This window comes from Anas acuta, chromosome 15 (assembly GCF_963932015.1).
Source record: "Anas acuta chromosome 15, bAnaAcu1.1, whole genome shotgun sequence".
Taxonomy (NCBI): domain Eukaryota; kingdom Metazoa; phylum Chordata; class Aves; order Anseriformes; family Anatidae; genus Anas; species Anas acuta.
The window spans coordinates 6,518,001-6,533,689 of NC_088993.1; the positions used below are offsets into that span (position 1 = coordinate 6,518,001).

A 15,689-nucleotide genomic window follows, 5' to 3' on the forward strand; every position below is an offset into this window, starting at 1 on the left:
AAGTTCATATATGAACATACATACATTCACATTTATATATTTCAATATATGAAGGGGGCTTATTAGAAAGATGGAGGAAGACTTTTTACTAGGGCCTATACTGACAGGACAAGGGGCAGTGGTTTTAAATTGAAAGGAGGTCAATTTGGACTAGATATAAGGAAGACATTTTTCATGATGAGGGTGGGGAGACACCAGAACAAGTTACCCAGAGAAGCTGTGGTTGCCCCATTGTGGGGGGCTATTCAGAGTCAGGTTGAGTGGGGTTTGAGCAACCTGATCTGGTGAAAGATGTCCCTGCTTATGGCAGGGGGTGGTCTTTAAGGGCCCCTTCCAACCCAAACCATTCTATGACTCCATATAAAACTAGAGGACATCTTGGTCTCAGGAAAACTTTCCTGCAGCAGTAATTTGTCCTAATACTAAACTATAAGACTTGTAGAAGAAGCAAATGGGTCAGCACCAGTGATATTTTAGGTCCAGATGAAGGATGTAGGCCTGGGAAGGAATTAGCAGCAGTGAGGAAGTGTTAACTGAGGCATTGTGTCCCACGAGCAGACCAGCAGGTCAGCTCTACTTTGATTTTTACCAGTCCTACACAAGACCTCACACAAGACTTTGTCTAATCCCAATCAGGACTTTGTCTAATCCCAATCAGCCACATGTTTAACGTGCTGCTGCAAGCAGCACACACTGCGTTACAGAATGGGAGCTTAGACAACAGTGACAGTTACCTGCATAATGGCACTGAACTGTGCTTCGTTCTCCATCTGCTCCTCTGCTACTCCTCTTTGGACACTGGCCAAAACACTAGACTTGAAGAAGTACCGCCAATTATGGTGGAGGACCCGGAAAAGCAGCTCGAACAACTCTGCTTTCACATCAGGAGATGAGCGCTAGGAGGAAAGAAAAAACAAACAACTCTAAGCCTAAGCAGGTTCCTGTGCTGGAATCCCATTTATCCCCTGGGTGCCACTGCTACCCTGCCTGGTGGCCACTCTGGGTCGTGCTTTGCAGCCAAGGTACCAGAGCAAAGTATTTCCTTCTAAGGAAGGCACTGAACTCAGTAACTGTTGGATCATGCTAGGAACACATCATTCGGTTTTGAGTTTTACCTCCTGCTTTGAGCACGTCTGTAATTTTATCGTCTAACAACTCCTGACAAAATCCTCCACCCATGCTGCTCCCAATTCCTACTGTCTAGTCACCCAACTCTCCCTGATAGGGACTGACATTTCAGCTCCTGGAAATCAGAAAAACTTCATTGCTCCTGCACCCCCAGCAATGCCTTCCCTTCCCCTTCTTCCTTCACCTGGTGAGAACAGTCCTACCTCCGCAATGATGGGGTAGACTTGCTCCATGCACAGTGAGATGACGCTGGGTAGAAATGGCTTGAACACTTGGCCTGGCTCTTGTACCACCACCTGTAGGATTTTCAGAAACTTCTCCACCACCCGACAGCCAGTGCTGCCCTCATGGAGGATGCTCTCTGCCAACTGCTCTCTAAAATAACAGGAAAAAAGAGGTTGGTGTACAGGAACATGTCCCGAGATCTGCATGCTCATTCAATCTAGAAGGCTTTATCTTTAGGCTGCTCAAGATAAATCATCCTGAGGGTAAAGGAAAAGCGACCAATACATGACAATACCTGGTGAACATATTTAGGAAGGTCTGTATGATCTGCTCAGTGAAAGGCACTCCCATCTGCACCCTCAGTCCTTGAAACAAAGTGAGGAAGAAGCTCAGCATCTCATCCGTCACGTCTAAGATAGAACAGGAGAGCCACATGAACGTGTTATGGCAACATTCAAGTACATCAAGTAGTCTTATGCCAGATCTCCCTCCTCCTGTACAGGGAACCCCATTTATTCCTGGACATATAGCGGCGGTGTTGCTACTAGAAACTGAAACCAACAGCTGGTGCTGCTACAGAGCTTAAAGATTGTCCATCCACTTCTGAAGACCGTCAGGGACAAGCTCAGCCAGCACCAAACAACTCAGAACAAATACAATACTACCAGCAAGGGCCCTCTGTCCGGTCTGCCTACACAGACTGCTTGGAGAAAGCTCTTGCAGTGGCCTGGGCTGACCTCCAGTTGTTCACTGCGTGGACAGGGTTAACAGGAAATACAAGGAAATCCAACACAGCTATACAGCTTGGGGTGGCCAGGAGACAGAATCCTTTTTATTTTTATTTTTTTCCAGGAACCAACAAGATCCTTCTGACTTCAGAAGTAATTTTCATGCTGGTGCAGTCGGCTGCAAATTCTCTCAATCCTGACATGCTCTATTAAATAGCCAAAGTCAGCTGTAACTGCTCCTGTTCTACTTCATACAGCCTCTTACAGCCAACACAGAACAGGGGAGCAGCCTCATGCAACTGAAGGCAGCAATTCACTCGAGTCACAGCAGCGTGCTGTCTTGGATCCTCTAGTTCTTTGTTTTGCCTCCCCAGAGGCTTGCTTCGCTGAGAAAATCCCACCTAGCTCCAAAAGGTTTTTTGGAGTGCTTGGCTCTTCATAAAACTACCATAGTCCTGGGCATACAGGCTATGCTGATGTGATAGAAAACGTAAGTAGCTGGCCACAAGATAGCCAAGCCACAGTTCTGATTACATCTCTGCCTCTCCTTTACAGTGGTAGTAAAAATAATCTTTTGATCAAGTTTAATGAGAGCTACTTCTCTTTGTCTTCAAGCTTCCGGACAGAAAGTAAGTGACAAAGGCAGCCTGACAGAGTATTTTAAAGCTCTTTTTTGGGTGCTCATGAATAGCTCCATTCCTGTTCGCTGCTGAAGGCAACACAGGGCATCTCCACCTTCTGGAAGTGTGACAAACCTTCATGACTGTGTTCTAGATGACAGAAGATCTCCCTTTCCTGTTCTGAATCAGCCCAGCCCACCCAGCAGTGAAGACTCACATTACACTTCGGCACAGCAAGCCCACACACTTCCCATGAACACCAAGATCTAGGCTGATGGACTCTGGATGTTATCGGTAGGTCATAAAGCTACTCACAGCATTAAAGCCCGTCCTATGGTTATACCTGACTGATGAATGAAAGCTGGGAAGAGGGCTAGTGAGACCTGCACGGATTCTTGCAGCGACTGATAACAGATCTGTCGAGACTTGGTGGATTCTCCAGAGATACTTTCCACAATATCTTCTAACACGCTGAGTGTCTGATGGATGATCACTTTGGCTGCAAAATCAGAGAAGTGATGCTTCCTGATATGTCAACACTACTCAGAGGCAAAAAAATGAAGAGAAATCAAGTTCACACACACACGGTACCTAGAACAGCATGTAAGGCAGTGTATACACCAAGCTCAGGTTGGAGTCAAAAGACATTCCCAATGCACATTCACATTTTAAAGGTTTAAACAGGTTCAGTTAAGTACCTGTGGCAAGTTGCTTTCTTAAATTATACGGGCTTACTGCCCTACAGATGCATCCATTGCTCAAGTACAAAATGAGTACAAGGTGCATGCACTGAAGGGAGCTCTGAATATTATTTTCAACCCAGTATAAACTGCCCAAGAAATTAGAAGCACGTTATGATAGGAAAATATCCTGCAGATTTCCGTTTCTGAAAGTAATGATTGGAGTCATCGTACAAAATCACTGTACAAACCAACCCAAACATTGGGAGAACTGAATAGGATCAGTTCAGAACCACGTGAACAGTCAGCTGATATTCCTTTTGTGAGGCACAAACAACCCCCTCCCACACTTCCTCTCTTCCTGCACAGAGCTTACCAGCATGTCAGGTTTGTCAGAAGCTGTGAGAGAATACTTATAAACAAGTGACTCTTTAAAAAAAATAAAAAAATACAAGACATACCCAAAACCAGTCTCAAAACAGATAGAATAGCTTCAAAAGGTCCCTGGACTGCATCATTTCAGAGTTCTCCTCCTACGTATATACACCTCTACAGGACTTCCCAAAGTCTAGATGAAATTTTTATTTTCCCCTTTAAGTTTTATAACCATAATCTTCATTAACACTGCCTCCAATCAATGTATCTAGTACTACAGTATGGTAGTACAACCATTAGGTGGTTCAGTATTCCCAATGCAATTGTTATTATTCAAGTTTTTATTACAAACTTGACCCCATTTTGCCGGAACAACTGAGGAAGACAGCGCTTTGATGGGACAGTTTACTGGCAACCAGGGGTGAAAGTGCCCTTTACACACACACAGAGAAGTGTCTCTTATGAAGAAGAAACTCATTGCTCCTTTCCTGTCTTCCTCTAAACAGTTTCTCAGCTAAAACAATTATCAAAAAAACAGCTTAATGACTCCCATCAGCAGTTTGCACTGTATCTGTAAGAGGACAGCACACGCTAAGGAACTTTGTACTTACTGTCCTCCATCTGCACTTTCCTCTGTGGCAAAATCGCGTTGGATTTTAATTGGCGGTATTCCCTCGTGAGGGCAGAGATCAGGCTGGCATGGTTGGTGGAGCGAACTGCCCACTGCTGTTCGCTCTCTGGAAGATTTGGCCAGGGCAGCAACAACACGTTCGACAGCGCTCTGCACACCAACACCTGGGCCTAAAGGCAATGAGGCATTATCAGAGAGACGTTAAGCAAAGAAAAGATTTTGGTGTTTGCTACTCACTTTATTTTACTAGAGCACAACCCCAGACTGACATTTTACAGTTGTCCAAGACATCCTGCAATGCTCGCTATTTGAGGAAAGAGTTCAACAGCAAAAGCTGAGCCCAAGTGAAAACTAGCAGCTCTGCAGGAGAAGCAAAGCTCCGTGTCCTAAGAGATGGAACCAGCTCCCGGCGCTGTCCAGCCTCCTGTACAACAGGACATCTCTATTCTTTACATAGCTAAAACAGGGATGATGCCACTTTCATTGCTCTGTGCCTGGTTTTCACAGCAAGCGTGCACGCTTACACGGCACTTTATACCTCCGTGCTATTGCACAATACAAAAAAAATAGTAACCCAACCTCTGCTGGCGCTTTTCAGTATTTCTGTAATACAAAAAGTAATTTGGAGTGAGATACGGGGAATGCTAACAAGTTGCACAGAAAACCCCTTCCATATGTCAGAATCAACATGCCAGTATGCAAAGGCAAGGCAGTCAGGGATTGTGTTGGCAAATGAGAAAGGAACAAGATCTAAGAGTTGCAACTGTGTTTGTTTTTTCCTTATGCTGTTGCTTGAAATAGAGAACTGTTGACAAACTGTCACTGTTTCCTGGATATACACAACACACAGAACTGCTGTCCCCTCCCTCCCCACTGTAGGTTATACTTCCCGATAGTAACTGAGGCAGAGCATCCCAAGGACACCTACTACATTTCTTTACATTTCAGACAAAAATCACCTTATCAGGAAGCCGCTGAGCAGAAGTGTCTGTGATCCTGTTGAACACTTTCTGTACTGCAGGGATGCTGATCAAGAACACCGGTCGCACTGTGGTGGCTAAAGAGACCAGAAGGTGGCACGCAGACAGCAGCAGCTTCTCCTGCACCTGCAAGAGGGGGCGCGTGGTCAGGCTGCCCAGAGCCACGCGGTGTGGCACAGGTGGCAGCACACCGAGTTGCTGTTACCAGGTTTTGCAAGCAAAATAGTTTATATATTCTTTATTGTGAAGGTGGTCAAACACTGGAACGGCTTTCCCAGAAAGGTGGTTGATGCTCCATGCCCGTCAGTGTTGAAGAGTCACTTGGATAACGTCCTTAATAACACGCTTTAACAATTAGTTAGCCCTGAAGTGATCGGGCAGGTGGATTTCACAATTTCTGTAGGTCCCTTATAAGTAAAATCACAGAACTGATCTGTTCAATTTATTTACCAATCAGAACACAGGTCATTCCTCTTAATACTGTGGAAGAAATACTTCCCTGCTTTCAAGCTATGAAATCATGCATCTGACCTGATGTGTCTGTAAGTTGCTTACTCTTGTATTAGCTTGCCCTGCCCCGTGGTGCTATAATTCAGCATCGCTCTTAGTCTCAGCCTTGCACGAGACCTTTGCTGTGGCTCTGGCAGGCACATCAGCCCTCACATGGAGCCACAGCGTGGTCCAGAACAGGCTGCTCAACACCTGAACAAACCACACCATGGCTGGAGAGCCCCCTGCTCTCCGTGGCCACCCAGCCCCAGCCCCTGGTGCAGCACTGACCTTAGAGCTGATGAGGGGTGTGATTGCCTCCAGAGCGGTGGAGACGAGAGAGATGAACTGCTCCGGGTTCTGCCGGTGAACTTCGCTGTAGAACTGTGCGAGCCAATGCGAGTAGGCCTGCAGTGCTGCCAGGGACTGTGCATGGCTATGGAGGAGGAGAAAAAGAGTCAGAGACACATGTGCAGCACGCACACGAGCAGGACAGCCGCTTGTCCTGCCTGAAGCTGTATTACACTGCCTTGGGAGAATTGTTGTGCCAGTGAGCATTAGGTTAGGACTGCAGAATGGCATCCCTATTTCTTTTCACAACTCTTTCCCATCATATTTAGCCACCTGAAGAGATTTGCAACCTGTTTAGGTGCAGAAGGTCCCCATCTCTTACTAAATTTAAGAGCAATACGTAGCAGCGTTTGATTCTGCACTTCCCAGCCCCACGCAGCAACGGGCACAGAAGGGAAAGCAACCACGAATTCACACCAGTGGAGTCTGCAGGACGACAAGTGCCATGGCAACCTAGTCTCAGGTACTCCTGCAAGCACTTCCCATATTCCCTAACCTTGCAGCACAGAATTCATTCCACGTGCCCACTCGATTAGCAGGAAGAGGGGACACAATGCAATTACCTTTAGAAATCTTTGGGCATCTCATCACACATGGTCACCAGTCTCTGTAACACACTGCCCAATTGCAAGTGCCCTACACAACAAATCCCTGTGCTGCAGATTTTACTGAGAAGAGTCCGTGAATGTTGATATTCCCTCCAAAAACAAAGATCCTCCCATGTGTACACGTCCCCACCACAGTGGCTGCATTTAAGATCTCAGTCATCTCTGGCAGGCAGCTTCCAGGTCTGCATCAACCACCTCCTGAACACACGATTTGTCAGCGAGTCCAGTGGGGTCATGCACAGTGGGCAAAAATAGGGAAGTATTTTCACAATTTTAATAGCAGGGTGAAGGCTTTCATTCCTGAATCAGGTTCTTCTTTTCCTTTATATCTTTCTCCCCCTCCCACGCCCCCCAGCCTTCATATATTTGTCTCTTTCCCATTCTTCCACTACATGAGAACAGATGTATTCCTTGTGATTGTTAGTTACGTAACCTAAATTATTTTTTGTCCTGTACCTTGTACATTCAAGGCATATTTAAAGGTGTGCTATAACTGGACTTGTCCACTGAGCAGTAGTATTAAACCAACAGTATAAACTGATAAGGTCAAATTATCAATCATCATTTGGGAGGCTGACTATAATTATACCTTATAATTATATTTTTGGTAGAGTGCCATTTCACTTTTTTTTTTGAGTCAGGATGATGCTTTGGGGATCAGACAGGTGTCCTCCAAATATATGACAAAGTACCTTTTTTTAGCCTCCCATTAGAAAATGGATCTCAATTTTTCTTCAAGGACATTTTCATTCAAGGACGTTGGACCCAAGAGGGAAGGACCAAAACCCCTAACTAACAAATCACAAAAAAAGCCTCCCGAGCTACTTTAAACAAGAAAGAGAAGTAAAGGAACATTATCTGCATAAAACTCAGCTCTAGTGACTCGAATTAGTAGGAGAAATCCAGTCTACTGTGGGTTTTCAGGAAGCTCCTATACGTACAATCAGAAGGAAGAACAAGCACTTGACATGTTTAAAAGCACAACCTTAAATTCTGCTCACAAAATGCCAGCTGGCAGGTAGCAGGTTTGTACAACACAACCATGAGAATGAAAGGTCTCCAAAAGGGCATTAGAGTGATGTGCTACTACCAGCGGCATCAAGATTTCACACTTAATGTCAACTTCTGGATCAAAGGCATTCATTTGTTTCAGGAACAGCCTGCGTCACTGGAAGGCACACATTTGGTTTGGAAGCCAAAAAAACCTTGTGCTAAAAAAAAACATCTTTACCTGGGTCATAGATTTGACTTTGGTAGCAAAAAATAAAATCCATAAGCCTCAAACTACGTATCACTCATTTCTTAAAATAGATCTATTTCTTAAAATACCACCATCGTAACACTTGTTAGACCGCCTAATTTTACTGCAAAAGAGCCAAGCTTTTACAGCCACTAGTACACAGCAGAAAAATGGTCTGCCTTTAGAGCTAATGCAATGGGCATTTTTACATCTGATCACAAATATTTTTCTTTAAATAATCCATCTACATCAATTTGAGGAAACAGTGGTCCAAAATACTGGTAAAGGTCAAGGCTATTGCCAGCAAGTGCCCTTGTGGTTAGCTAACATTTACAGTTTCCCGAATGTTTGCCAAGCTAGTAATTAGAACACCAGATCTAAGAGATCCGAAGTCTCCTCCATCCCACGTAGGTTCAAAATTTGTATATAATCACACGTAGCACATATCTCATACTCACACATCAATAAGGTCAGGTTTCAATACAGATGGTACTGCAGTTTCAATGTTGTACAGTTTAATCTGGGATCCATATAGCGTTACTTTTACCAACCTGCAAGTGAATACATAAATGGTAAAACAAAAAGACTGCAAGATGGGTACACGCATGTACAAACCCACTCGCATGTCTTATCTGAATGCTGCTCTTGACAAGCCTGTGTCAATATTTAGCTATTATATAGATTAGATGTAGGCCATTTAGTAGAAAGTAATTTAGAACCCATTTCCTTGCTTGTGATAAGATGGAACAAGTATGATGTTCCTGTGTGGACATGAAACAACATAAAGGTAATGGCTCTGAAATTCTGTAATTTGAAACTATGCACTAATAAAGTTTCTTGGAGGGTAAGAACCAAATAATGCCTGCTTTCCAGCTTTTAGAGATCTTTTTAGAAAGGTAATTTCAGTTTAGAAGATCTAGCTCTCACAGATAACTCTCAAGTAATCAGAAAATCGTCTAGGTTGAAAGAGACCTTCAAGATCATCAAGGCCAACCATCAATCTGACCTACCAAGTCCCATCGCTAAACCGTAGCCCTTAGTGCCACCAGAATCAACAGTGCATCACAAATGCAGATGCTGGAAAACAATTACCTCAACCATTGCAATAAATGATTTTATTTATCCCCCCCCCACTAGTTATTTCTCTGGTGAAGGGTTAAAAAGCCATCTGAGAATCTCAGCACTGATGAACCTAACGCTTCAGGTACTAGTTATTGAGTTATTTGTATCTCAGCTTAATCATGACAAGGGGAGGTAGAAAGAAACCTTGGCTTTGTTTGGTGATGATCGTTCCTTGTACTGATGAAGGGACAGCAACCCCCCCCCATACCTACCTCTCCACCACTGTAAGAGCATCATTGAACCTGGCAGCAAACACATCCCCTATGAAGTATTCTGCTAATCGACCAACAGCCTGCAGCAAGGAGCTCAGATCCCTCAAGGAGCAGTGCAAACGACGGCAATCATTCTCTGCAGTGATGTTCAGCCTGTGACCTGAAACGACATTTTGGTTTATTAGAAGTGAATCCAAAAGACACACGTGTACACATTCACTTGTGCTAACAGCAGTCTGAAAACTCATCCTTCAAAGTGCATGTAACTTTGTGACTAATAAGTACGGCTCTTTGGGATGGGAAACCTAATTACAAAGCTACAGGAAATGCTAAGTTTATTCTAATTACATTGCAAGCATTCTTCTTAAATTAACTCGGCAGTGGGTCACAGTTCAAAACCCAGCAGTCCAAGTGACTGAAACAGTCAGTCGGGTAAGACAAGTTCAGCTGTTCTGACTGCCACAATTCAAATTTCTCTTTAAGGGCTGAAAATGACGTTACCAACAATTTCAGCCTTTTCCACAATTATTTTATTCTATTTGGTATTAAAATATGTATAAACAGCAACCTTTTTGGCTGTCTGTCAACACCAAAAAAGCAATCCCAGTTCTGTGAAAGTCATCACCCAGACTCCCTCTGCTGGCTAGACTGAAATAGATGTTCCAGCACTGGAAGCACATTTGGAGAGAGTGCATTTGCTTCTAATTTGAAATGTGGTTATATACTTTCATATCTGTCAGATAACAAGACACAGGCAGGTAAGTAGATTTGCCAGTCTTATTGCCTATGCGATTGTCCTACTGCTCAACCACGTACACCTGGTCTCCAAACATCCCAGACCTTTTACTAAAAAAGTAAATATATTCTGCAACAAACATGTTTCAAAGAAAATCTGTTTCTTTCTACTGACCGTATCTAATCTTGTATTGTTTACAATTTCAGCAACAGCCTTGCCATTTACGTACCATCAGCACGCTGTCACCCAGTTGCCTCTGAGTTACTTCTGACAGCTAACACAGATCAGTGCTATAACATTAAAAACCCTGGGCATTACTACTAAACCTAGGATGTCTTAAGTGTTCTTCGGATCAGAATTACTTTTTTTTGGGGGGGGGACTGCTGCATAGCTGCTCTCAACAGCCAAGGTATCTCCCAGTATCAGAGCAAGGGAAGAACCATACCAATACAAAATCGTATTATTAGATTTTAGTTTGCTAACGAGGTTTGACTACTAGGCCATCACACACCATGCGTGATGGTAAGAATTTCAGATCCTCAACACAGCAAAGAGGAAGCAATACTAAAGCAGGTCTATAGTGTTTTCGCAGTAAGCTACTCAAAGAGTGAGGACTTTTGCTGGATGGCAGTGGTTACCTGTTCCTGAAGTGACCACAAACTGCTGGAGTCCCAGATACACTTCCAAGTTGTCCTGCAGAACTGGAAACTAGAAGAGAAAAAATGAGCATGATTTGGGGGCTTGGCAGTCAGTTAACACTCTACCATTAGTCTATTAGAGAACATTTTTCCTATTTCTCCCTAACACCTTCAAGAAGACATTTGGAAGGAGGGAAGACCTGTTTTCTGGGCTAATTCTGCAGTCTCTTTAGGTCCTATGAAAACAATGACATGAAAAGCACCCTGAAGGCACTTCCCTGTGGTAGCTCTCTTTTTCCCACAAACACCAGCCACCAGCCTCACGAGCTAGAGGTCTGACACATCATGCCATCAGTGCGAATGTGCAGCTGGATGTAGAACCCCGATCAAACAGAACAGGGGCCCACAAGCAAAGAACAGCAGAGCCTGAAGCACTGGAAACTTGCACTGCATCCACCTAACCCATAGGCATCAGGTTCTCAAAATGCAGCTACCAAAACACTCAACTGACGAAGCTGAGGTCAGTGCCTCTGAGAGAACACAGAAGGGAAACACTGCAGCCACTCTGCTGGCACACTGCAGACTGCACCAAGAACGGCTGAAGTCCCAGAGGGAGAACAGCCAAGGGAACAAACAACACAGTCGTCATGCGTCCTGATCTGGGAACACAGCATTATCCTAACTCCATCATTCGGGACTGACTGCAAACATGCCTGTTCCTACTGATACTTCAGCTGAGTAACAGGTTATGCTACCCTGGAGAACATGCTGTACATAGACTAGGAAGCTTTCTGACCAGTGTTCAGCACCCGAGGTACTTCAGTGGTATTATTTGGGATTATTTGCCTTGTGCTTGAACGTATTTGCATGCATACAAGATCGCATGGTAACCTTTTCGTTGTAGACATCTCACCTGAAAAACTGTTTCCAACCTTGCACCCTGGCATAAATTTACTCATTTTCTATTGGCAAAGTCGCCACATTTGAAGAGTTTGGATTTATGAAAGTTCACTTGCACGTCAGCACAAAGAACTACAGCCCTTCATTACTCAGCATGGGACAGAATAACAGCAGCTGCTGGACTTTCAGTTATTTGTTCCTGATGACCAGCCACTGCATTCAACATCACTGCAGAGGCTGTTGTGAAAGGCATGCAAAGCTTCTTGAACATCTCCCAGACCATGCAAAAATGAATACAGGGCTCAAGAATTCACTGTCACATTTCTAACATACTGTGCCTATTTAACAGTTGAGCGCCTGTAGGAGGAGAAATATTTAAAAAGAGCAGATCATCTTCCTCATGCTAACGTGTTACTTTGAGGGAAGCCACACGCTCTTCCCCGTATGACCCGTATGCTCACTGTGCTCACAAACAGCTGTTCCATTTGTCTGCCTTTTGCTAACTCATGCCATGCCACCACGCTGCAGAGGAACTTGACATTCGCATGAGAACTATTTTGCTCACTACTCTGGAGTTTCTAATAATGTGCTTCTGGTGCTTACTTCAGGTCAGGCATCTTCTGCCTCTGTAGCAGTTCAATGTTCTCTGCTTCTTGACAACACGGCTCAGAGATCTAGGCATGCGCTGTCCCCAGTGGGGTTAATAGACTTGAGTTCCCACTGCATATACCTGCCTTTTTTCTTGTCCAGAGAAAAGACCAACTCTGAATTTTGGACTCCACTGGCCTTGAAGTCTCCTCCTCAGAAACCCTTATAACGCTACAAAATAAGGCAACTTGTTCCAGCAACAACAGTGACCCTAGCTGGAAAGAAGCACTTAGCTGTGTTTATCAGATATAATTCCCCACTGTCTGAGGCACTGTTCTCAGCATTTGTATCTAGCCTTTCATTTAAACAAAGATTTCACTCTCCTTAAAATCCTAACACCACACATCTATCCAGTTCACAATGCTGTCTCCTAATATAAAGGCCAAGATAAACAGCAATGAATTATTTACATTTGGAGTGATGGGCACTTCCATGAAGCTTGGTGTCCAGCAAGTACGTCTCAGACACTCACTGTGAAGGATCTTCGCAACACCACCCCAAGAAATTCATCAAAGCCAAAAACCATTTTTTTGATTTCTGGTCTCTCCTTTGCCAAGCTTTAGCTTCTAAAAGCAAATCTCCCTACTTCTTTTGGCACCCTGGCCTCTGTGAAACACTTGCAACAAATTCCAGCAGTTGGTGCTGATTTCACGTTGTACTTGTGGTCTGCATAGTTACTTACTAGTGTGGAGAAGGCATGGGTTGGCAGAAGCTCCATGACTTTTGCAACCACTTCCAAGCTCTGGCGCAAGTACCGCTGCCACTCAGTCTGCTGCTATGGGAAGAAACAACAAGGTAAGCACAGCACTTCCTGATGGAAACGGGTGGCCTTTTGTAGCTGGTCCCAAGCACCGAGCCCCAGCCGAACTCCTTTCCACAGCCTGGCTTTTGCAGACACCCAGCTACAGGAGAGGTACTGCTCCTGAACCTCACATGGTGCCAGACACCTGGCTGGGCACAGTTTTACTGACCCTCTGTCTGGGCCTGCATGTCTGTATTTCCCTGGGGTGATAAGCCACAAGCATTTACTCCCGAAGCACAGTTACTGCACAGATGACTGGCATCAGTTATCTAGCACCACGTGGCTCTCCAATGCTCCAGTCTCTGACACTTCAGCCACCTACTGCTCTTTACTTTTACTGTTATCGGCATGGATTGAGATGATATTTACTGACTTCAGAGAAATATGCTCAGATGAAAGCACTAATATAGACAGCTTAAAGCTTTTGTCTTGAAAAATCTTTCTGCGTTTACATTCCAAAGCAACCAGACACAGACACCCAGTGCCTCTGAGAAACACAACATAGATACCTGCATTTTTCTCCATAAAAACCAAATTAAAAACAAAGGTCATAGCCTTTCAGTGTAACTTAGATGTATTTTTGATAAATGCATTTCATGCTTCTTTAAACCTCAAAACCCATACAGAACTGAGTGAAGCAGTGGGTATCTAGCCTGCATTCCAGAACACAAGCTTTGGGAAAGACATTCCAGGTGTAATGAGTGCGGCAGTTAATATCTGAACCTGCAGCTGCCCTTGTTCAACTCGGCTCCTTACATCATCATCCAGTGTCTCATCATCCAGCTCCTCCAGCTGTGCCTGGTTATACCTGAACTGGATTCGATTCAACACCTCCGTCAGCAACAGAACCAAGGCATCTTCGTACCTGTGACCACAGAGAAGACAAAAGGAGTGTGATAAAGCAATTCTGTAGGGACTGCCGTGCTCACAGCCCTTCCAGCAAATGAGAGAGGTAAATCAGGTGACAGTTTAACAGGAGCCACTGCAAAGAGCCTGCAGCACAGCTTTACGGGCTTATTCACACAACAACAAGTAGAGCTTTGGATTAAGAGTAACGTGTCGCTTTAGGTCACAACCTACCTGCAAGGAAAAAGCTTGTGGTAATATCTGATATTCCACTACCTCTGAGAGGGAAATGGAAAACCATTGGCTAAAGCAGCAGCCCAGGAGTACAAAACAGGCAAGGCAGCAGGAGCAGTTTTCCAGGAGGAATGGCAGCTGCCTGTGAACAGGAGGCACCAGCACCCTCTTACTGCTCAACCTGCTCCTCAGGAGCATGGCTGGTGCTATGCTTCTGGGATGTGAATAAGGAACAGATGAAGGGGATAGAATTGCTGACTGCCTACAAAAGGGGACAGCCCCTGAAGCTCTTTGTTCTGCTATCTTCTTCCCATACACAGTTGGCCAATGAATTCAGGCCCTTGCCCTCTAAAACAAAGCCGGCACTTTTTCCACTTCCACAGTAACACTAAACATACATCACAGAAAGACATCCTTTCATCTCAGGTACTATGCAACAGGTATGGAGTGCAGAAGATACTCCTTCCTCCATGGATCACATAAAAATAATACCAAGCTGTGACCAGTGACCGTGCAACCATTTCTGCTGGCACCACCAAAGTCTGGGGATTTGGGATTTTGTTCTGTTTGTTCTTTTTTCTTTTCTTAAGCCACCTTCCTCAAAACATGGCTTGTCCTGTGCAAGGACCAGTCACGCCCTTTTTAAAGTGATCAGGCTGGAAAACTAGGCATGAACATCTACTGACAAAGATGCAAGGAATGATGCAATCCAAGCATCAGCCTCATCAGCTGCACCACCAGCGAAGCAGCTGAAAGCTTTCCGTGCAAGGTGGCTGAATTAACATCTTTTCTGTAACCAGATGACATAACTGAAGATTGGGCAATTAATCCAGTAGTAGAACTGCAATGTGTACCAGAGGCAGAGTTTAAAAGCCACGGAACAGGAAATTTCATCTGTGCTCCTGTGGTGTAACCACACCCATATTATCAAACTGAGGCGTTTACGTCTTAAAGCACGAAGGAAGTCGTAGCTATATAAAGGTGCCATTAAAAACAGGTAGTTCTGACAAAACAGCACTACGAGCTTTAACCACTTCTATGTGTGTTTTTTTTTTGTTTGTTGCTCTTTTGTGTGAAATATCTCCAAGAGAGACAGCTATGGCTTGTTTCAATTCTGTCCATAAGAAAATGCCTGATGGACGTGCATCACACACGCATTAGCCAGGTGAAGGGGAGCAGAATGCCAAGGCAGAGTTCAACAGCACCAGGCAGACAGCAGCAAATTAGGCCCAAACTGTAACAAAGCTCAAATGCAAATACCTACTACCTGAGAAATTAAAAATACTCAGTTCCCATGCTGAAAGGAAGAGAGCTGTCTGGCGTAAGCTAGTTCCACATTTGTTCTTTGTGGTTATGACACCAGGCTGTCTTTCAGTAACTAACCACTTACTTATATTTAGTATGCTCCAGGGGAAAGCAGCTTTCTTCTGCAATCAGCTCAGAGCAATAAGGCACAAACCACGGTGCCTTTAAGCCTAACAAATTTGAACAAGATC

At 44.4% G+C, this 15,689-nt stretch overlaps 1 protein-coding gene across 4 annotated transcripts in view; it reads right to left on the reverse strand.

The window, feature by feature from the left end:
* Positions 1-15,689, reverse strand: part of XPO6 (exportin 6) — a 52,376-nt gene that overhangs the window by 4,812 nt on the left and 31,875 nt on the right. For 2 of the 4 annotated variants that reach the window (XM_068699653.1, XM_068699657.1), the window contains 12 exons: positions 13,870-13,978; positions 12,994-13,083; positions 10,764-10,833; positions 9,390-9,549; positions 8,514-8,606; positions 6,148-6,292; positions 5,347-5,493; positions 4,368-4,557; positions 3,045-3,200; positions 1,649-1,763; positions 1,332-1,503; positions 735-896 (listed from right to left, as the gene is read on the reverse strand). In XM_068699653.1, the coding sequence (XP_068555754.1) occupies positions 735-896; positions 1,332-1,503; positions 1,649-1,763; positions 3,045-3,200; positions 4,368-4,557; positions 5,347-5,493; positions 6,148-6,292; positions 8,514-8,606; positions 9,390-9,549; positions 10,764-10,833; positions 12,994-13,083; positions 13,870-13,978 (1,609 nt within the window). Of the gene's footprint in view, positions 1-734; positions 897-1,331; positions 1,504-1,648; positions 1,764-3,044; positions 3,201-4,367; positions 4,558-5,346; positions 5,494-6,147; positions 6,293-8,513; positions 8,607-9,389; positions 9,550-10,763; positions 10,834-12,993; positions 13,087-13,869; positions 13,979-15,689 lie in introns of all 4 variants that reach the window. The other 2 variants (XM_068699654.1, XM_068699652.1) reach the window with 1 other exon arrangement.